Below are 23,117 nucleotides of genomic sequence, written 5' to 3'. Positions count from 1 at the left end.
GAGGGGCTGAGAAGAAGTTCCCCTGGGCAAGCTGACTGCACAATCAAATTCACATCAAACAGATTAGGGGATGGGGGGGGAGCAGGGAGCACAAATTTAATTATATACATCTGGAGAATCTATATGGGTATAGATTTCAAAGTCAATGAGGGGTGGGATGTGAATATATATTTGTCTGATCTGAAGAGACCCTTGGTTTCAAGTTGGGTGATGAGGAGCTTGTGCTGAGGAAACGGTTGCTCAGAGCTAAGATGAACAGCTCCACGATAATAAGCTCTCTGCCCTGCCACATAACCAGAGAGGCTTCTTAGCTAGAAAGGCAGTTTCTGAGGACAGTTCAGATTCTACAAAGTTCCCCAATTTCAATTTTCTAGGAAGTTAAGAGCGTGATTCTTGGGAACCTTCAAGAGTCTCAGTTGACCTCAGCTCAAAATAATCCTCAAACCACCATGACACCTTAGGAAAGTTTCTTTGAGCATCTTGGGAGTATGAATGGGGAGGGGGAGGGGTGGCAGTTGTTTTCTTCACACACACACACACACAAAAACAAAACTGAGAAGGTCATTTAAAGAACAGAGAACTAGGAAAGGCAAATCTCATGACAAGAACTATTGTTCTTATCAAGTTTTCTCCAACAGGCTTCTGAGATGTCTGAGATCACTGCATTTTCTATCACTGTTGATTAAGCACAAATATCTTATTAACAGTGACTTTCTCTGGGGGTGCGGTTAATTACAAGCAACCTTGGTTTCTTAGATGATGGATTTCTGAATTGTTTTAATGAGTTAAAATGGACATGATTTGCCTATACATTCTGAGAGGAAAGGAAGTGCTAACTCCAGGGGTAGGGGAAATCAAGGACTCTTGGATTAGTTAAAACACAGAATACAGATGTTTTCACATTTGGAAAACTCCCGCAATCTTTAAGAGTGGCTATAATTAGCAAATACTTCAGTCATATCACAGAGTGAGGCCCTATTGAGAGGAAAGTTATTTATGGTGTGGTTTGTTGGTGAATTGGTCTATGTGGTATTTTACCACTTTTCTTCTCTATCCACAGGCTCAGCACTATTATCTATGATTGCCTTTCCCTTGGGGCATTTCTCCATAGGTCTTTACCATACAACGAACAACCTCCCCACTCAGGAGCAGACAAGGCTGTTCTATGGAGCACTGTTGGCCATCAGCCTCGGCATTGGCGGAATAAGAACCCTCTGTCCACTGGGTACTTACAGCCTTCAGGAATGTGGACCCCAGAGACCAAGTGCTTTTTGTTCCTGGTAAGAGAGAAATTTGTTCATTTTTTTCCCTCCTTCCTTTGAAAGATTTCTCATTGTTTGCTCTCAAATTCCACTTGGATGGAAGCAGGACAATCTTTGACATTAATTGGCCAGGGTAAGAGACAAAGTGGCAATGCCTCTGATGAGACATTCTGCAGAACACGAGGCAAGGAAAGACCAACACCACTTCCCAGTCCCTTCGTAGACACACCAGTGACTATCTCCTTTAACTCATCAAGTTGTGCCATGGCTTGTCACAGTGAGTGAAATGTGGCTTTGGAGCCAAGTAGACCTGGAGGAGTTCCAACTCTACCTGACTTGATACATTTTCTGTAGGTTTTGGTTGAGTGATTTCTGTGGGTTTATAATAATAATATCTCTTCTAAGGTTTTATTTCAGGTGGTGAGAATGTCGATAGAAAAACTTATTGGCAGAGAAACTGGTACCAAGTAGGTGACCAGAGCTGTTCTGTTATCTATACCTTGTACTAGACCAATAGGGTTGGAGTTACAAGCCATAAAACCAGGACAAAGGGAAGAGGAAAAGGATATTAAGCATTTAACAAAGTGCTGAAAATAGCAAACTTCAATGCTCTCATCCCTGCACCCTTGACACGCAAGTGTTTATTCCATAAAATCCCAACCAACTTTCTGTGAATCGTGAAGCTTTCTTAAGGCTTTTTGTGTCCCTAAGAAACCAATTTTTATTACCAAATACAAATTTAAGAAAATAATGAACACATACTAAAGCATTTCAGTATTTATTTGAGAAGTTTTCTGGTTTTATTGTTGATCATCAGTGAATATCAAACAGCTATAAAATCCATTGTCTTTTTTCCCCTCTGTTCTTGTCAAATGGGTTACCAACATTTAAAAAATATTTTCTATATTTCTATCAATATTCGCAAGAGATAAGAGCAGTGCACAGATAGCATCCAACTACATGCCTATAGAAAATTAATATGAAAAGCATTCAGTGAAAAAGTTTCAGAATAAATCTTACCTAGGTAGACGCCGCTATCCAAGAGTGTCATGTTATTTCTTCCTCTTTTTATATTTCTCTTTCTCTTTCTCTCTTTTTCCCTCCAATTACATTAATATTATAAAGCATTCAGACCTGTTTTGGATTTCATCCAAACATGAGAAAATAACATACTTTAATCAAAGGTGGAAGATATTCTTTACTTCCTTATAACAAATTTTGCCTCCTTGACCTGCCCAAAGGAGAAAGAAAAATCCTTCTTTTTTCATTCTATTCGAAGGTTTTAATCCTTAATTAGCACCATCATTTTGATTAAATAAGACTCTGGAGGATTAAGACTGGAGAGCAATCAGTTGTTCTGAAAGATAGCTCTGGAGAATTTATTGTACTGTGGTCTTAGTCATTCAGAGTTGTGTTTAATCAAAGTGACATTTCTCAGTGTTGATTACAAAGAAGACATTATATGAATGAAATATTTCCTTTGGGAAATAGGGGGGACTCCCAGGGGGGCTGTGCTTTAGGACTGTGGGAAGGGGGATGGGGAATGAGGTGAAAATGAATTTCTGCAGCTGTGAGAAGCCAGGCCAAATTTAGAATGAACACATTTCAATTTGGTCTCTTAATATTTCCTAAGTTCATTAAAATCGCTTATAAAAAGAATCATGCATTCTTTAAAACACCTAAAACCAAGGCACCCAGAAATGTGTCTAAAGAATTTGGGTATTACTCTCTCATACAACAGATTCTTTGGATAAGGTGCAACCTTGAAGGATGATTGTTCCTTACATTTCTTACATTTAAATAGTAAAATATAGAGACACTTTTTAACTACAGGGAAATGGCAATGAGCAATTTAGAGAAATGAAAATTAATTATACTCCTGTGCATCAGTAACGATTGATAGCAAGAGGCACAGAGACCCAGCAGAAGACCCGGGCAGCTAGCAGAATACTAGCTCTTTCCCTTTGGAGTCTGGGGGTCTTTGGTAAGTTCCTTAAACTCTCAGGACCCTCCCCAATGAAATGGAAATAAGGAAAGAGCTGCTGAACAGTTAATACATGCAGGATCTGAGCACATTATTAGTCAAACCATGATGGCTATTCTGATGATCATTTAATAATGAGTCAGTTATCAAATAAAATTCTTGCCTAAACTCTGGGGAAAAGGGAACCCATTTAAAAGCATGCCATCTTTGAATGGGTAGCTGATTCACTTATGATCTATTTCTCCAGGTCAAAAATTCCTCTAGAAATGACATATCTGATGAAGGTAAGGAATTTTGGTAGTGTATGCAGAAATAACATGCCACTTCAGTCCATTATCACTCAAAAAAGAAAAAAAAAGCATCCAGTTCTTTTTCAGCACAGATGTCAGATCCTCGTCGTTATAGGACCTTTAATGAGTTGTGTCATTGCATCTATACCACCTAAAGCTTTCCAATGATCATTTTAAATAGTATAGACTGAAAGTCTCAGGCATTGAAAGCAACACATCCGAGTAGAGCTGCCAAGTGTAGGTGAGAAAACCACTCCTAGCCAACTTTACCATCTGGTACTGGATCTTCCTCAACTATACACCTCATGAAAAGAATAAAGCTTAACTCCCAGAAATCAAGAGGCATAATGTTCAGCCATCATTTCTGTACCGTTATCTGGAGCAGAACCTGACTCAAAACACTTTCCAAAATCTGGGGTATACAATTAAGAATCACTGCGCTGGAGATCTCCTAGGTAAATACACCTGTGCTGATCTTTTCTGGAAGCAAAAAGAAAGTACATAATGAAGACTGTTCATGACCATCATTTTTACTCAAATCTAGCTTTCTACTTGTTTTCCCTGATCATTTGCTTTCTATCTGCCTGTCATAGTCCATTGCTAATCAATTATCCAAGTGAATTCTATATTATTTAAAGGTCCAAAGAGTGTTGATAAAGTTCATAAATGAGTTTAGAGATTGACGTATTCCATTTCATAAATTCTGATTATCAAATTAATAATTGACCTTTAAATTGACTTCATGTGATCCCTGCCTCCTGGTAAAATTTTAATACTTACTTGAATGTAATCTCTTTAACCTTAGGGAAGCACTGAGGTAAAAAAAAATACTTTACCAAATTTATATTTCTAGAAGCTATTTTAACATGCACTTGAATATTGTCCAAGATCATTGAAACTCAATCTCAGAGGTGCATGAAAAACTGATACCAAGACCAGGCCACCCAAGGTCTCAACCATGTTGATCTGACATTGGATCCAGAAACCAGGAGGTATTTTTGTTTTTATTGAAGCAACCTAAGTAGTCATCAGATCTAAGAACCACCTCTTTTGGTGCATTCCATTGGAATCACCTGCATCTGAGCTTGGTGTATAATTCCTTCCTTTTTCCTCAGAGAGTTCTCTTCTCTAGAGAAGCCCACATTCTCTCTTGAATGCATTACCTTTTCTCTTGACTCTTTTAATAGAATTTCTTTAAAAACATAAAAGAGGGAAGAAGAATCACTGCTCTAAAAGGATCAGGAATATTTACAGAGGATCACCCCATGGTAGAGCATGTACTTGACAATTTTGAGACCCTAGGCTTGATCCCTGGTACCCCAAGACATGCATAATTCCCTCCTCTGGAATAGTGCCACCTAATTTTAAAAATCACTTGAGAAGATTTTTTTAAATATGTCTCAGACCCCTCTTTCAACCCTTTGGAGCATAGCTACTGGTTATATACCTTCAGCAAATGATTGTGAATTTTGAAAAAAGTTCTGTGACAGGAAAGAGTATATTACAAATATAATAATTCCAAAGGATATTCCAAAGACGGAAGGTATTGTTGCAAAGAGATGAAACTAAACAGTGACTGAGCACACCAGCAGTGTGTGAGGCAGCTTTGAAAGATGTTTATGATTCATAAAAATTTTCTACCATCCTTGGAAACATACCTAGTAGAGATTCTATCAAATCCGTGATAAGAGAAAAAGCTATGTGTCTATATACACACTGCATTAATAAGACTCTAATTTATAAGATGCCACCTAGTCAATAAAATTAATGTTATTCATGAAATAATCTTATTAATACTAATACTCAAAATATCTTCTAAGTTATAGACTGAAAATTGCCTATAAATTGCTTCAAAGGAATCATTAGATCTCTGCAAATTCTTTTGGCATGAGTTGCAGCCAAGTTTAATAAATAATACCTTCTTTGCCCAATAACAGCAGGCGCCTCCTTCTTCGTTTTTGCTGAAATTGTAAGCTTTCAGCAAAAACAGAATGCCTCTTTGAACAATATATCTGTAGAAATGAACAATATATCTGTAGAAACCAAGGAATGTTGAGGGGCAGGAAAGGAGGGAAGAAAACAGTTTCCTTTGTTGTTTGCTGCTCCTGATGCTTCTTGTTTTATCCTAAACCTCACTTAGTCTATTTTAAGCTGGATAGGTAGATGACTGGGCTCTCTTTTCATCAATAAATTACTGGCTCAAAGTTCTTAACTTTTGGATATAAGAAAAAAAATATGCATTAAACAACTGTTACAGCTGTGCTGTTAGCAAAAGAAAGGCAACCAAGAAATGGAATGAAAACATATCTAAAGTGGGTAAGGCAGGAAAAGCAAGAGAAACATTTGAAGAAAACAAGTGAAACATTTCCCCCCAATTTAAAGTATGGTGTTCATTTTTATTTTGATGTCCATTAGATATGGATTATTGCAAGACAGTAAGAAAATATGTCATATTTCTATGACATATCAATATATGTAAATTATCATGCCCATATATGATAATAATAAGAAATATATCCATGAGATAGGTCTATGATAAAAATGGCATTTTGATATCATTCTTACGTTCAATAAAAGCTAGTTTTCCTTTATTAAACTACCTCTTCTCTAACAATATTGCTTTAAAAATAAAGTGTGAAATTTTAACATTTTCATTTGCTCCTTCTTCCTCCAAATTTAACATCACTAGAGTGTTCTTTGAACTACTTCATTGAACTGATGGTTCTATTAAAAGACTGAAGGCTGACAACAGCCATCCAACACAAAACCAGAAGCCAATTACCCACAGACACATTCTTCCACACAGTTCAAGTTTACCCTGTTGAAAAGCCACCTCCACTAGATATTAGATACTGAACTATGTCAATACTGCAAAGTGCAGAATAAAATATTCTCCCTGAACTCTTTAAATTGTTCACTAATATTATAAAGACCCAAACATTCGTCTCCTCTGATTGATAGCTTTTCAAGTTAGGAAAGATCATTTTAGGCCATTTCTCCTAAAATCACACACACACACACACACACACACACACACACACACACACATATACACACACACAAATCCAAATCCAAAGCATGTCAAAAGTGGTCAGTGTAAGAAATGGCAAAATGTCTCAGTAAATTTAAAAACTATTACTAAGTAAACTTGAAGTTTTAAAATAATCTCAATAAAATAGTCTCAAAAGGATGGCTGAATTTTACAACAGGAATGTTTTTTACCATAGTTGTATTCTATAGCAGAGAATATTGTGAACGACAACAAAAAATACCACTTGTATATACTCCTAGTTATTTGCAGTTTCCAGTCTGTATTTAAAAGTAAAGAAACATTTTTACTGCTGCTTTCAATTTTCCTTAATCACTGGTATTTGTTTTGCTTTCGTGCTTTGCTCTCTGACTTTCTGTGTGAAAGGTGCTTTGTATATTCAATTTGCTAGTGAGCTATGAGATGAAAGGACTCTTAATGGTGAGTTTGAAGACTGTGGAGTTTTATTTCTTTTATTTTTTTACAGTTGATACATACACAATTTCACCCTTAATTATCTATGGCTTGTCCTGTCCATGGATCAACAAAGGCATATATAAAAATGACTGTGCTGGGTAATTCTTTCAGAAAATTACACAATCAAATAGGTTGGGTGGCATTTGTTCAAATGCATTTAGTACTTTAGGTGAAATCTCTTCCTACACATAAGATATTCAACACTATAATTCATTGGTCCTAACTGCTTTTCACAAGATTTAAGTCTTAGAATAATTGTAATTTTCCTTGACCCTCTTTAGAGCAATTTAGTTTACAGATTTTCTCAGCAATGCCTAACACTTAAAAAAAAAGTTTTCTAAAGATTTAAAGAACTGTCGCATTGCTTTCTGCTCCAGCTTCTCAGTTGCTACTGCTACAACAAAAGTACACAGATTGTCACAGCATGAAAGGATGACCTGAGGCAGAGCTCAGGGACTTCATCCAGTTGTTCTAGAAAATTCTAACATTACACTGCACCTACTTTGTAAGAAATAAATTGCTCTTAATAAATGATGGTAAATTTGTTCATTCGGTATAACCATGTTTAACATCTTACTGCTTTCTTGGGTAAGTTATAAAGAGATTATTTTAACATTGTTGTTTGACAGACCAGTTTTATTTTTTAATGAGAAACCATGTTCTTTATCAAGCAGTTACTGTCCATTTATTATGGGCCCCAAACTGTGCAGAGTCCTTGGAGACAGAGAATTGGATATAAAAACTAGACTGTTACTATCAGGGGGGCTTGCCAATGTAAAAATAAGACAACACTCACACAAGTGGAATAATTGGAGCAGAAACATTTGGGGGTTCAGAAAAGAGAACTAGTATTTAAGAGCAGAGCAAATGAAGGAAAAGGATATTGCACTTTGGAAGTGAGTCAGAGTAAGTCTAGGAACAAGAAAAGTTATTGGTGGGGGCGGGGGAATCCATTATGACAATACTAGTTGGAAATGATCACTCTAGACAAGAACTGGATGCTGAGAGTTCAGCATCTGTATTGAAAATCATGTCTAAAATGAAAGATAGAGAGAGAGAGTGAGAGAGAGAGAGAGGGAGAGATGAGAGGTGCCTGCCATAGAGGCAGGCGGGGGTGGGGGTGGCTTGAAGGGGTTGGAGAGAAATTGGGGACATTGGCGCTGGGAAATTACACTGGTGGAGAAATGGGTTGGAACATTGTATGACTGAAATGCAATCATGAACAGCTTTGTGATGCTGTATCTCATGGTGATTCAATAAAAAACTTTAAAACTTTAAAAAAGATTATGGGGGAGTATACTTGAATATACTGAGAAAGACCTTCAGGTATATGATCAGTTAAGCTTTGATAAAGGAGCAAAAAACATGAAGTGAAGCAAGGAAAGCCTCTTCAACAACTATTCCTGGGAAAACTGGCCAGCTTCATGCAAAAAAAGAAAAAAGAAAAACTCAGATCTCTTTCTAACGCTATACACAAAACACAAATCAAGATGGATTAAAGACCATATCAGACCTGAATTCATAAGGTATACAGAGGAAAATATAGGCTAAACTCTCCAAGACATTGAAGCGAAAGGCTTCTTCAAGGATAAAATACCACTGACCAAACAAGTCAAGACTCCCTCTGAAGAGTCACAGGGAGAGGGACAAACATAGAATGATTGCACTCATTTGCAGGATATTAACAAAACAAGCACAGTATTCAAATAATACCCAAAGGCAATAGAAACAAGGGCCAGGAGGACTAGTCCATGGTAGAAAGCTTGCCACAATGGGGAGGGGGTGCAGTTAGGACAGGGAAGGGACCACTGTGACAAATGACAGTTGGAAATGATTACACTGGACAAAAAAATGAAGGCTGAAAGGAGGTAAAGTGATCTGCACGATAACCTTTCAGTAATAGTATTGCAAACCATGGTGCCTAAAAGAAGAGGGAAAGGGAATTGCAAAACACAGTACCCAAAAGAAGAGAGAGAGAACAAGGGGGAATGCCCTGCCACAGAGGCAGGGTGGGACAGGGGGGATGGGGGGTGGGAGGGATGCTGGGACCCATGGTGGTGGAAGATGGGCACTAGTGGAGGGATGGGTACTTGATCATTGTATAACTGAAACCCAAGCACAAAAATTTATAAGTCTATAACTATACCTCATGGTGTTTCACTAATAAAAAATTTTTTTAAAAAAAAGAAAAGGGAGAGGAAGAAAGAGAGAAGGTGAAAGAGAGAGGAAGAGAGAAGTCTCCGCCATGGAGGCAGACTCCAGGGGTGGAGTGGGGAGGTGGGCAGGATGGAAACTGGAGACACTGGTAGCTGGAAATGTGCACTAGTGAAGGGATGACAGATGGATGTTGAAACATTATATAACTGACGCTAAATCATAAACAACTTCGTATTGTATATTTCACCTGACTCAATTAAAATATTTTTTAAGCTATGGGGACAAAAAACGACCAGGCATGTTTACAAGAAAGTGAAGCAGCCCTATTCATGCTTTTCTCCTTTCCTAATAAGTATAACATATGTATCTACTTTTCTTCCTTTTCCTTTTCTTTCTTCTGGTACAGCTGTTCCCTTGGAGCTCTCAGCTAGACTATTAGAACAGCTGTGAGTGATCTCGTGATCAGGCCTCCCCTAATCCTAGAGAGCAGACATAGCATTGTTTTTTTTTTTACACTTACAGCCTAATCATTTCAGCATCCTGCTCAATTTCTTTTTCACGGCTTCCCCCCAAATTGTAAGGAATAAAATCCAAATTCCTTAGCATGGACTTCAAGGCTCTATGAAATCTAACGTACGTAACGGTTCCTTCTCTAGTCACTGCTCACTAGGTTTTAATTTCCCTTTTCATTTTTGTACCTGAAATCAAATGAAGAAGAGTAACTGCATTTGTGTCAAATCTTGCCCAAAACACCGTCCAGATGGGATGGTCCTTACTTTAGAAATAAAGATTCCAAATTCCAGAGAGTCTAGGACCACAAATCATGTGATTGTCAGAGTTAAGATTCAAACCAATGGTTTTCTGTCCATTATCCTGAAGAGAAAGAACAATATTTATTAAAGTGGTAGATTAAATGGGTGAGAAGTAGAGCAGAAGGTAATTTCAAATGCTGAAGCCTGGATTCATGAGGAAATGATGATGCCAAGAAATAAATGACTGTGAAGAAATATGAAAAGTACATCTTGTCCCAGTAACGTCTCCTAAAGGCTGTGTCAAGAAGGATGGTCTTGCCAATCTCAGGTTAGGCAAAGTTACACAACAGACAACACTGGAAATGTGATCTGTGAGAGATAAAATAAGCAACTGGACTTCAGAATTTAGAATTTGTGCTTGTCAAAAGACATTGTTAAAAGAATGAAAGCCACTCACAGATGGGAAAACAAAATTTTTAAATCACCTATTTGACAGATCACTTGTAACCAGTAAGTATAGAGAAATCACAAAGATCAATAAAAGGAAAATAGTCCATTTTTAATGGCCGAAAGATTTGATTATAAACTTCACCAAAAAAGACCTGAAGATGATTAATAGGCATGTGAAAGATGTTCATATTATTGGTGGCCAGGGATATGCAAAATAAAAGTACAGTAGGATACCAGATACATCTATTAAAATGGCTAAAATTAAAGACTGACAGTAACAAATGTTGGGCAACATGTATATGTGTAGGGACTATAGTGCATAGGTGATAATAAAAAAATGTTGCGACTGCTTGAAACTGCTTGGAAATTTATGAACGTGTTGTAGGGCCGAAGAGATAGTACAATGGATTGGGATGTTTTCCTTACATGTGGCTGACCCAAGTTCCATTCCCAGAATCAGACATGGTCCCTCAATCCCCACCAGGAGTGATCTCTGAGCATAGAGCCACGAGTAAGACCTGAGAACAGTCAGATGTGGTCCCCCAAACCTAAATAAATAAAATTTTATATATCCCTCTACCATATCTATCACTCAATAATTCTACTCCTAGACTTTTATCCCAAGAGAAATTAATTAAAATATGAATGCTCTAAATGGAATTGTTATAATAAGGTAAGGTAAAGGCCCTCCCGTTGATCGTCGATTTGCTCGAGTGGGCCCAGTAACGTCTCCATTGGAGACTTTGTTGTTACTGTGTTTGGCATATCGAATACTCTCGGAAGCTTGCCAGGCTCTCCGAGAGGGGCAGAGGAGTCAAACTCGGGTCGGCCATGTTGGCCGCTTGTAAGGCGAACGCTCTACCCGCTGTGCTATAATAACAGCCAAAAAGCTAGAAAATATAAATATAATTGTGGTATATTTATATAGTCAAATACTACTTGGGAATAAAAAGAAAGACATACCAAGAAACAATAATCTGGGCAAATCTATATATATAATTATACTAAGTGAAAACATATGGATGAAAAAGTAAATATTTTCCACTATACATGGAATCTAAACAATGGGACTTTTCTCCTTTAGAAAAGCCCATATTCTCTGTTGAACATATATCTCTCTTTCCCTCCCCTCTCTAAGTGAATTTCTCTAAATAAAAATATTTTATGTCACAAATAAGTAATTAGGTATTCAAACTCATAGACAAAGAACAGATTGATCATTGCCAGAAAAGTGGATTGGGGGAGTGTTAAAGGGGTGAGAAAAATAAATTTAAAAGTATAAACTTTTGTAAAAATAGTCATGGAGATTTTATGTACAGCAAGGCAACTGCCATTAATAATACTGTTGTGTATATTTGAAAATCTCTAGAATATATCTTGAAAGTGCTTTAAAAAAATGATGAAGTGCTTGGTAATTCCACATATAAAAAATTCCACACACATTATATAATTTTCAATTTAACCTACAGTGACAGTAAAAAAAAAAAGTCTTGTTTGGTTACCTGGGAATGGAGAGAGTGAGGCAAGAAGGTGTAGGAGAGAGAGAAAATAGAAAATGACAGCAAGAAACTTTTGGAGTGATAAAAATGTTCATTGCATTGAATGGGGTGATCATTTTGTGGGTGCCTATCAAAAATATACCAAATTGTATACTTTGTGTGTGGGCAGGGGTTAGAAGTGGGTTAGAGGCAGTACTGGGGCTATTCCCAGCAGTGCTTGTAAACCATGTGGTGCCAGGGATCAAACTGTGGCTGGCCAGATATAAAGACTTAAGCCTGGCCACCTTAGCCTCTGTGATATCTCTACAGCCCTGCCAAATTGTGTACTTTAAATCACAAGCCTTTTATTATATGTCAATATAATAAACCAATATTTTTTTAAAATAGTAAAACAACCACAGTAATCAAGATAGTGTATGATTAGCATAAGTTATCTTAGTGGGATAGAATTAAAAACAGTAAATAGACCCAAAATGATGTGGTTAATTCGTTTTTAACAAAGGTTCAAAAATTCAATAAGGAGAATGTCATCTTTTTGTGAACTCCTTTTTTGGGGGAAGAAGGAGGTTTGAGATACACCTGGCTGTGGTCGGGTCTTACTCCTGACTTTTCTTAGGGACCACTCCCGGCAGTGCTCAGGGGACCAGGAATTGAATTAGGGTCAGTAATTAGGGTCAGTCACATGTAAGGCAAGCTCTCCAACCTCTGTATCACCTCTGTACCCCCCAAAAGATCATCTTTTAAAAGAATTATGGTAGAGTAACTGAATATCATATAGAGAAAAAAAGGATGCCCTGCTAAAAGTTAATTCAAAGTGGGCCATTAGCCTTACATAATATCTAAAGCCATAAAACTATGGAAAATAAGAAAAAGTGCATGTGACTTGCATGTAAAATATATTCTTTGCATAGTACAGGAAAAGTGTGAAAGAATGAACAAATGTAAAATGAATGAACTGAAATTTTATTAAAATTTAAGACTTTTCACTGGGGCTATAGCTTGGTAGTAAGCACCTATCTTGCATGTGTGAGGCTCTGAGTTAGATTCCCAGTTGTACAAAAAAAAAAAGTCTTTTAACATTTTCTTACCAAATGATTTCATTAAAAAAATGAAAAGACAAGGCTCCTATCTTCAAAACACAGAGATATACTTAGAGTCTATAAATAATATTTATAAATCAATAATTAAAAGACAAGCTACCCAATTAAAGTAATATAGAGCAATTCTGGGAGTGGACAGGACATCAGCCCTCTCCTCATTCTTCCCAGTCCTCTTCATTCTTTTAAAAAATTCTTGGACAAGTACAGTGTAGCCATTTATTCTTTTTCCTTCAGATGGCTGTTTCAAGACTGTTCTTTCTTTTCAAGCCTTTACTTTGCCCTTCCAAAAGCCAGTCTTTCCCGTTGAGTATTGCTGTTTCACTTAGTGAAAAAAAACAGAAGGAAGCTAAGGAAGGAGAACAGGAAGAAAAGATGGAAGGAGGAAGGACAAAAAGTCGAGAAAAACAGACCAATTAGAAAATATAGAAGAAAAGTGATAGGATAACTATTCCTCAATGGATTCCAGACAGAGCCATCACCTTGAGTGTGGTCATAACCCCATGATCTTTCTCTTCCCAGAAGAATATAGTAAATGACTGGATAACACCCTGGCTAAATTATGCTACATGGTAAATGTGAAAGGATTTTGCTAAATAATTAAGACCTCTAATCAGCTCATTTAAGTTAATCAAAAAAGAGATTATTCTTGTATCCTGGGTAAATCTGATCTAACCAGTAAGTCTCTTCATTTTTAGTGATAATGCTAAGTATTCTAAATCTTAGATTTATTAGCATTTTGCACAACTGAAACATATATCATGAAACCATAGCACTCGCTACAGTAAATTTTATTTATTTCATTTCACCTCAATAATGTTTTAAGTTAATGTTTACACCCTTCTTCAGCAATGGAATTTTAAGGTTTTCAGAATTCAGAGCTAATGAAAGGATGAGACAACATTTATTTCTCCAGAATTTGCTTTACATACCCTTAGTAGTATAGATAGCACTAATAATGATTATGAGGAGTAACTGAATGTTTTGTTTAAAAGACACCTACTTGGTGTCTTTTAAACCTTAATACAAGGTCTGGATATAACCTGGGTATTCCTGAGTTCTACTGCAGTTTGAAAAGTGGGATAAGGAGGGAGAATTAATTTTAATGATAGAACCATTTGCAGGTTCATTAGATATATTCATTGAGAGATTTTAAAGATTGGGGACAGGTTTGGGCCCACTTGATGGTGCTCAGGGATTACTCCTTGGTTCTAGGGGAACCACACAGAGGATCCAATAGGGGGTGACTGTGCACAGGGAAAGTACCTTAACCCTGTACTATCTTTCCAGCCCCATTGAAGTCTTCTCTAGCTTCCATGCCTCCATGAAACAGAATTGAATAGTTGCAATAGAAATTGCATGAACAACAAAACCTAAAATATTTATTAGCAGACCCTTTACAGAAAAAGTTGCGAGCTTCCATTGTAGAGAGTAGAAAAAAAGACCCATTCTTTCTAGAACTATTCTAAGCAAAGATGAGGAAGTCGATAAGACATACGTGCCATGTACACAAATGAAGAAACATAATAGGGCTGTACAAGGGTGAGGGTGCATGCCTCATAACAAGCAATCCAGGTTTGATCCCTGGAACCATATAACCTTGTAAGTATTGCCAAGTATAGTCCTAGTACCAGGGTACCTAAGGGTGGTTCTCATGGTACTCTACATTCTAGGACCCAAGAAGACTCCCATACTTGGGCCCAAGCAATGACCAGATAGACCAAATATCACCAAATGTGACCACCAAGGTCCCCTGAGCACAGAATACACACACACACACACACACACACACACACACACACACACACACAAGAGTATTTGCAAAATCTCATCCAACTAACATGCTGCCATTATAGAGCTTAAATTGACATAAAAAATATAAATGATTAATTATTGGCAACTACACTAGCATGTGACAGGGACAAACGGAGATGTTACTGGTGCCCGCTCGAGCAAATCGATGATTAAACGGGAAGTCAAGTGATCAAGTGATCAATTATTGGTTATTATACCCAAGGAAAAAAACAAGGAGTATTGGGAATTTGGAGTAAAGGAAACCCTTGTATATCGGGGGAATTTAAATTGATGAAAACATTATGAAAGCAGTTCATTAGACATTAAAAATTTAAATTCCTCCAACTTCTGAGTATATATGCCCAAAACACAAACACATTAATTCAAAGGGATTAGAAGCACTCATACTTCACTGCAGCATTATTTACAATATCCAAGAGTGGAAAAAAACCGAAATTACCTTTTACAAATAATTGGGGAAAAAACTGTGGAATATATACACAATGGAGTACTACTCAGCTATAAAAAGGATGAAATCCTTCCATTTGTAGTGGAAGGACCTACAAGTGTAATGCTTATTAAAGTCAGAGAAGAACAAGCACCATGTATTTTTCGTTCACTTTTAGAACATAAAGAAACAAAATAAATGAACTCAAATTAGCAATTGTTATTGGCAGTAACTCAATGGCACTTTTATTTCTGTCTGCACACCCAGGTCTTATTGGATCATGAATCTAAATGCCTCTGTGGTCTTTCTGGGAATATCTTTTATCCAGTACTCTGGAGCCTGGCCTCTGGTTTTACTTTTTCCTTTCATTTCTACACTTATGGCTCTGATAACTCTCCATATGGTGCACCATAACCTCATTTATCAGCCAGAAAAATGTAAGTAAATCACATTTTACACTAATCTTTTAATTATTGCTATTTTCTCAATACATCTTCTTTGATTAAGAACTTCTTTCAACTCAGGAGAATTTGTAAATTTTGGCAGTTGTTGTGCATGAAAGCAAAATGTCTTTAAGATATGATAGTCTTTCTTTTATTTTCCTTTTTTGATTTTTGATTTTATTTTATTTTATTTAAATTTATTTATTGAATCACCGTGAGAAAAGTTACAAAGCTTTTAGGCTTAAGTTCAGTCATACAATGATCAAACACCCTTCCCTTCACCAGTAATTATTTTTCACCACCAAGAACCCCAATATACACCCCCATCCCTCCTGATGCCTGTTGAGGCAGATGATTTCTACTGAACTCTCTCTCTACTTTGATTATCATTATTTCGACAAAAGATGCCCCATTATTGTTTGGAATTTCCCCCCAACAATCAGAACTGCTGAAAAGGCATTGTGAGATAATTTGGTTTCTATAGCTGGTTATGAAAACCATAGGATGTCGCACAGCTGCAATAGTGGCCATGTGATTTTGGATTTCTGATATTTTACTAATTAAGTCTGGAGGGATTTTTTCCAAGAGTCGGATAATTAAGAAATTGGTGTCTGTGCCTCTGGAGCCATGGCCATGCTGGAGAGCTGCTCATGGGGGCAATTTATGGCCTCAGTAGGGCATGAAGGACAAGCCGGTTCTGCCCCCCCATCCCATGAGGCTGCAGTTTCCCCGTCACCTCCAGCTCATACCTGGCTTTCCAATAAGCTCTGAGGTGGCGGCCACCATGCTGCAGGGGAGGGGGGAGGGTGGAAGGCGGGAGAGACAGACACCCTTTCCTTCCTGGGGGGTGGGGAGACATGGCGCCATAGTTTAAAGCATAGTCTGTTTACATTTCTTCCGCAAGCTGCCGGGCTCTGGATTAGGTCCGTGTACCTCTGGTGCCATGGCTGTACCGGAAAACGGCTCATCGGGGCAATTCTGTTTTCCTTTTTTTAAAAAAAAAATAATAAAATATTTTAAAAATACACAAAATTTTAAAAAAAGAATTCCACCTAATTCTAACTTATAGCGTTAGAAATTACTACTTCATCTTTGATCACTTTTCCCCATTTCACCTTACAAGTAAAATCTAGATATTAGAGCATTATTTGTGTGTATATATTTCCATAAAGGTTAAATACATTTAAAGTAATTGCAATATCTATTTTACATTTAACGAACATGACATTCAAGGTCACTATGAAAACCTCTCTGATTAATTTCATTTAAAAAATTATCTACTTTATAGTTTATCCAAATCAAAACTTTTCTAAAGTCCATATATTTCAAATAGCACCCATGTTTTGTGAACCACATACAACTCCCCTGCACCCCTTGACTGCTATCTCACTTTTTCAATTTACTTTAATGACAAATTTGGTCATTTGACTGATAATTCTCATAGTGTGGAGACATGGAGATGCTGATTAAATCCATCTAGTGTTACCCAACAAGTTCTCTACATGTCCTGTGACTTGTCTGATTGACCTAGATACTTCACCAGATCCCAATTACGGGAGTAAAATTTCTTCATAGATTGTGTCATGGACTTGATTCAGGAATCAAAATGTCTGATTATCCCTGTTGACAGCACCCATGGTGCTGTCATTCCAGATTGCATTGGGAATTGCAAAAGTGGTGATGGTCTTTATGGCTTCCACTTTTATTAGCCGCCGTAATTTTATAAAGAGAAAAAAAAATCTCATTTGCTAATTATATATAAAAGTTCCTTTTATATAACAAAAAGAAGATAAATGTCATTTTTTTCCTCTATTCTTAGATTTTTTTTAAATTAATGAGCTGAGTTTTAACATCTTCTAAAAGTGATCTATTGTTTAATTTTAAACTGTAATTCAACTCATGGACTTAAAATTTGGGGGTGTTGTTTATTTTTTCGGGGGGATGCCCATATGGTGCCTCAAGTTCGTCAGGAATGACCTCTGAGCACAGAACCAGCAGTAAACCTTGAGCACCACTGGGTGTGGCCCAAAAACTAACAAAAAAGACACATTAAAACTTTATTTAATGTTTGTATGTAAGTGTGCTCATATGTATACATACATAGACCCTCCCTTCTTATATAAGAAGAAATGTATGATTCGCACTTTCTCTTACCTGATTTTTAATTTAGCATTAATTAGGGATTGCTCAGACTCAGAGACTATAAAATCCAGATCCCGGAACCGCGTGGCCGCATTTGCGACCGCGCGACATCTTATCAGAACTTTTTTTTATGACATCTTATTGTCTCATTCCTACTTTGGACAAACTTGCAGGCTATTGAATGTAGCCTGCCCACAGGGCAGAGTCTGGCAAGCTCCCCGTGGCCTACCAAATATGCCAAATACCAGTAACAATGATGGGTCTCATTCTCCTAAAGAGCCTTGAATATAATCTCAGGGCTAGGATGAAAGAGACGTTACTGGGGCCTGCTCGAGGCAATCGGCGAATAACAGGATGATGAAATGAAATGAAAAAGGGATTGCTTATAATTATAAAAGTATTCCTATTAATATCCATGTAGTACACCGTTGTGTGCTGAAGCATTATCTTACCATTCTCACAGCATGGCTATGTGAGCTGTTTCTTTAGTTTTGTTATGTAAAATGAATCCTGATGAATACTTCATTACATACCTCCTCATATTAACTTTAGGAAGATTTTAGAAGGGTTGCCAAATTAAAAAAAGTGAATATCTTTAAAATTCCATTTTTTGAGTACCATGTTGTACTTCCATCAAAACATGTTTGATGCTGATTTCCCCAGTCTCCCCAAGAAAGGAGAGTGTTGACAATTTAAGGGTGGGAAATGGCATCTCACTGGGAAATTTTGTTTTGGGTGCCACACCTGACTGTGCTCAGGGCTTATCCGTAGCTTGGTGCTCAGGAGTCACTCCCTACTGTACTCATATGACCATGTACAGTGCCGATGAATGAACCCAGGTCAGCAGCAGGCAAAGCAAGTGCCGTATACAGTCCTCTAACCTCACTCTGTCTCTCTCTGGCCATAACATGACTCTTATTATAAGAATAGTTGAGGGGTCAGAGCGATAGTACAGTGGGCAGAGTGTTTGCCTTGCATGCAGCCCTCCTGGGTTTGAGCCCTGGTATCCCATATGGTCCTCTGAACTCCACCACGTGTTATCCTTGAGCACAGAGCCAGAAGTGCTAAGAGATCTTAACACTGCCACGTATGGCTTAAAATCAAAAAAGAAAAGAAAAAATGAAAAAGAAAGACTTGTTGAGGATCTTTTCATGGCTATAGAGAAAATTTTTCAGTTCATATACCTGAACATTTTCTCCTAAAGCTATGCAAAATTTCTTTCAATTTTTAAAATATTCTATATATTGGGGATATTATTAACCTATTGTCCAAGACTAAATAATATATCCCATTTTCATAGATCTTTTAATCCTGTTCTTGTGTTGCTATCTGTAAATACTTGTATTATCTTCCATGCATAAGGCTTTGTCAGTTTCATTTCATCTTAGAGGTTGGAATTTGCTTATAACTCCTTAGTCTCCCTTATTGGGTCTAGATTTTTAATCATGGTGGAAAAGTTTTCTATGCTTTTAATAAAAAAAAATTCACTCATGTTTTCTTTGGGTATGTGTGTGTGTGTGTGTGTGTGCGCGCGCGTGTGTGTGTGTGTGTGTGTTCTGAAAATGAAATGTTTTTGCCTATTACTCATTTTGTCCATACTGGTAAGGTCAAGAGGGACACAGAACAACCTTTGACAAACCAGGTTTCCTATGTTTTTGTCCTCTGTAGTACCCTAAACTTAGACTTACCTTTTTTTTAATCTACTACATTGTATTAACCCTATGTTTGAACACAGACGTTTCAATTCTTATAAATACTTGAGATGTGATACATGTTCTATTAATGTTTACTATTATTAAACTGGGTTTGGAAAATGAAACATAATTTATATAAAATGACTTGCCTAAGCCAATAGTCAAAGTGGAGCCAAAACCGATGCCTTCTGCTTCCCAGCTTAGAGCTCATTCTGTTCACTACATACTGAGACACTGAACAAGAAAATTTCATCCACAGCTGCCCCACCCCTCTGTGGTCTGTGGAATACAGCCAAGCATATATGTTCTCTTCTAATCTGTGGAGTCGGTTCAATATGCAAAAAAAAAAAACTTTTTAAATCTATGAGTCTCTGTTTGCTCCAAACAGCCAACAACAGGAAATGCAAACTTTGAACTAATGAAAACATGCCATTTCCTGGAGTAATCATGAAATAATTTGCAGTGGGATGCTAAATATACACACGCATGTGCATTTATATGTGCAATGCATCCTCGCTCTAATATTTTAGATTTATATTTCCTAAAGAACAATTCAGCATCTACCATCTTGCTTTCTAGACTCCTATTTGAAAACATTTTTATCTGAATGAAGAAATACAATTCTTCAAGTAATAAAGATCTGTACAACCAACTGCTTGCCTCGAGCCTGTTGTCATCCATTCCCTGAATATTTTAGCATTATGAGAAGGCATCCTTTTCTTTGAACAGTTACAAGAAGAATTTTATTAGTTGTAAGTAAAATTAATAGTAATGTCCACTCAGGGTTTACACAACACTCCATAAAACAAATACTCCGGAGTTGTTTTTGTTTGGTTGTGTTTTCTAGTCCAAGTTATAAAATCATTCCACTATGAAAAAAGGAAAACTCTATCATTCCTCTATTGAAAGTATATAATCCTTATTTTGGCTTCTTTCTCTCTGATGACTAAATTGGAAATACTTCAAAGCTGTAATTCAAAGCCATAGGTGACCTTAAAGAAATGATTTTTTATATGCTACCTTTTATTTTAAGGTAACTTTTCAAATGTGGACGAGGCATTCCATTATGTTTAGCTGTCAAGCACGGCCTTCATTTGCATTTCTTCCCACTGCTATAATTTTGAGAACTGGCAGGTGACCAAAGAAGAAAAAATGTGCATCTACCATCTAGAGTGCAATGTAGGCTTTTTTTTATTATAATTAAGTAGCATAGATATTCATGATTAGATCAAGGTCAGAGGAGCAGAACATCAGAACCAAGGACTTAAAAGGTACAAGGAATAGAAAAATTGCTTCCTAAAAGTTTTTTTTTAAGTAGTAATAGCTACAATCTTTAAGTTTTGCAATAAAACATTTAAAATAGCTCATCTGCTTTATTTCAAACGTGCACGCCCGGTGTGTTTGCCACGCACATTTAAACTGGAACTTCCGCTGCATTTTCACTCTGTTGTTTTTTTTTTTTCCAACTTTCCATTTCTGCTCCCTGTGTCGAAAAGCAATTTGAGAATTATAATGACAATGGATTTTTTAAAGGCTGAGTCTACATGACACCCCAAATTATCTGTACAGAAGGTATGAGTTTTCTATTAAGTCTAATGGATTAATCCATGGAGGTGGAGTAATGTTTAGACACAGATATTTTCAAGAGGATCTCCCTCCCAACATTCAGTGATGGCATTTTTGACTTGCTGGGACAGCTGTTGCTGCCCTTAGATGAGTGCAGAGTCTTTTCTCGGCCTCTCTAACTAGTGCACTGTTTTTTTCTCAGAATCCAGTTGATAAATTTAGGTCTGTTACTTCCTTCCTGTTGATTCACAAACTATCTTGTATAATGTCTCCTTCTAGCAAATTTCTCTCTCTCTGATTTCTCCTAAGTAATGAAGCACCAACGCTGATTCACTCCAGTAGCCCATATTTTCTCCCCTCCCCCTTTCTTCCAGTAATTTCTACTTCCATGGTTTTCATCAGTGTTTGCACACCAAACACGCAAATCCATACTAATTTCTCATCTCTCCTTGAAATTCAAAATCTAACTTCCTCTTCACCATTTTGATTTTGATTTTTGGTGTGTGTGTGTGTATGTGTGTGTGTGTGTGTGTATGTATTCATACACATTTACTCTTGCATGTGTGTGTGTGCTTGTGCATATGTATGTTTTGGGCCACAACTGGTAGTTTTCAAGGGCTATGCTCAGAAATTGAGCATAGCCCTTGAGAACTAGCTCTGTGCTCAGGAATTATTCTTGGTGGTACTCAGGGGATAATATATAGTGACAGGGATCCAACCTAGACCTCCGACATGTAATATTTGTGCTCCAGTCCATTGAGCTATCTCTCCGGGCTAAATATTATCTTTTGTTTTTCAGTAATAAATATCAAACTCAATGTTTGATGCAAGGCATGCTCTTTATAATCTAGTCATATAATCCATCTCATTATTCTACATTAAAAATTTTTAATTAAAGAATTGTGATTTACAAGGTTTTTGATAATTGAGTTTAAGGTATATAATATTTCAACACCAATCCCATCACAGGTGTCAATTTCTCTCCACCAGTGTTCCCGTATTCCCTCCCTTCCTCCTTCCTCATCCTCACCTGTCACCTTGACAGGTACATTACAAACTTTTAGTGCTTATGGCTTAGATTTCATGTTTTCAGTGTATTGAATCTGTGTTTTGGATATATGGATTTACCACTTTCCCATAGCACCAGTATAACCAAATTCCTGATTCCTGCTCACCCATTACTTCCCATTCTCTTCCCCACCCCCCAACCCCCCACTAGATTTCTTTGTTTCTCTTCTCTTTCTTTTTCCTCTCTAAACACTGGGGTCGAGAGTGATCCAAGCATTCCCTTTATACGACAGTGCATTTCCTCATCTAGTAGTCTATGTTCTACAGAAAAATGAGATCTTCTTTTGTTTGTCCTTTGTCTTCTGGCCAACTTTACTCAATGTATTATCTTCCAAAAAGACCAAATTACAAAATAATAGTCTCAGACTTCACCTGATCAAAACTTAACTCTGTCTGCCTGTCTGTCTGCCATTCTGTCTGTCTGTTCATTGCACTGCAAGTCTTCAGCACTCATGTTGTTTAACAGGAAATTTTAGTCATCAAGTCTTCTCAATTTGAGAGATAGCAAGAAAGAGAAAGAGAGAGAGAGAGAGAGAAGAAAAGTGCATGTCATAGAGTCAAACTGAGGGTGAGTGGTGGAAGGAGGGGAACTGAGGACATTCATGGTGGGAAATGGACACTGGTGAAGGGATGGGTGTTGGAACATTGTATGACTGAAACCCAATCATGCATAACTTTGTAACTGTGTATCTCACAGTGATTTAATTTTTTAATTATCATTTCTTTGACCTTTCATCAAAAAAAATCACATCGGTTATTTAAAACATACTCCATTCTACTCCACCATTACTGATGTGTCCAGCTACTATGCCCTTGTCATCCTCCCCAAGTTTCCTCTCTTACTCCCTAAAATCTATTTTCCACACCATTACCAGAGTTCCAGAGGAAATTTTGGGAAAATACACATGACAGGTTATCCCTATTCTGTGAAAACCTTCTTAATGGTTTTCCACAATACTGAGGAGA

General features: G+C 37.1%; 1 protein-coding gene across 1 annotated transcript in view; it reads left to right on the top strand.

The window, feature by feature from the left end:
• SLC15A5 (solute carrier family 15 member 5) overlaps positions 1-23,117 on the top strand; it is an 87,895-nt gene that overhangs the window by 4,467 nt on the left and 60,311 nt on the right. Inside the window, exons 2-3 of the mRNA XM_056134594.1 lie at positions 1,061-1,280; positions 15,506-15,675. Of these exons, the coding sequence (XP_055990569.1) occupies positions 1,061-1,280; positions 15,506-15,675 (390 nt within the window). The remainder of the gene's footprint in view (positions 1-1,060; positions 1,281-15,505; positions 15,676-23,117) is intronic.

This window comes from Sorex fumeus, unplaced genomic scaffold (assembly GCF_029834395.1).
Source record: "Sorex fumeus unplaced genomic scaffold, SorFum_2.1 ptg000100l, whole genome shotgun sequence".
NCBI lineage: Eukaryota > Metazoa > Chordata > Mammalia > Eulipotyphla > Soricidae > Sorex > Sorex fumeus.
The sequence above is the reverse complement of the archived record's forward strand: the minus strand, read 5'-3'. Positions and strand labels throughout refer to the sequence as shown.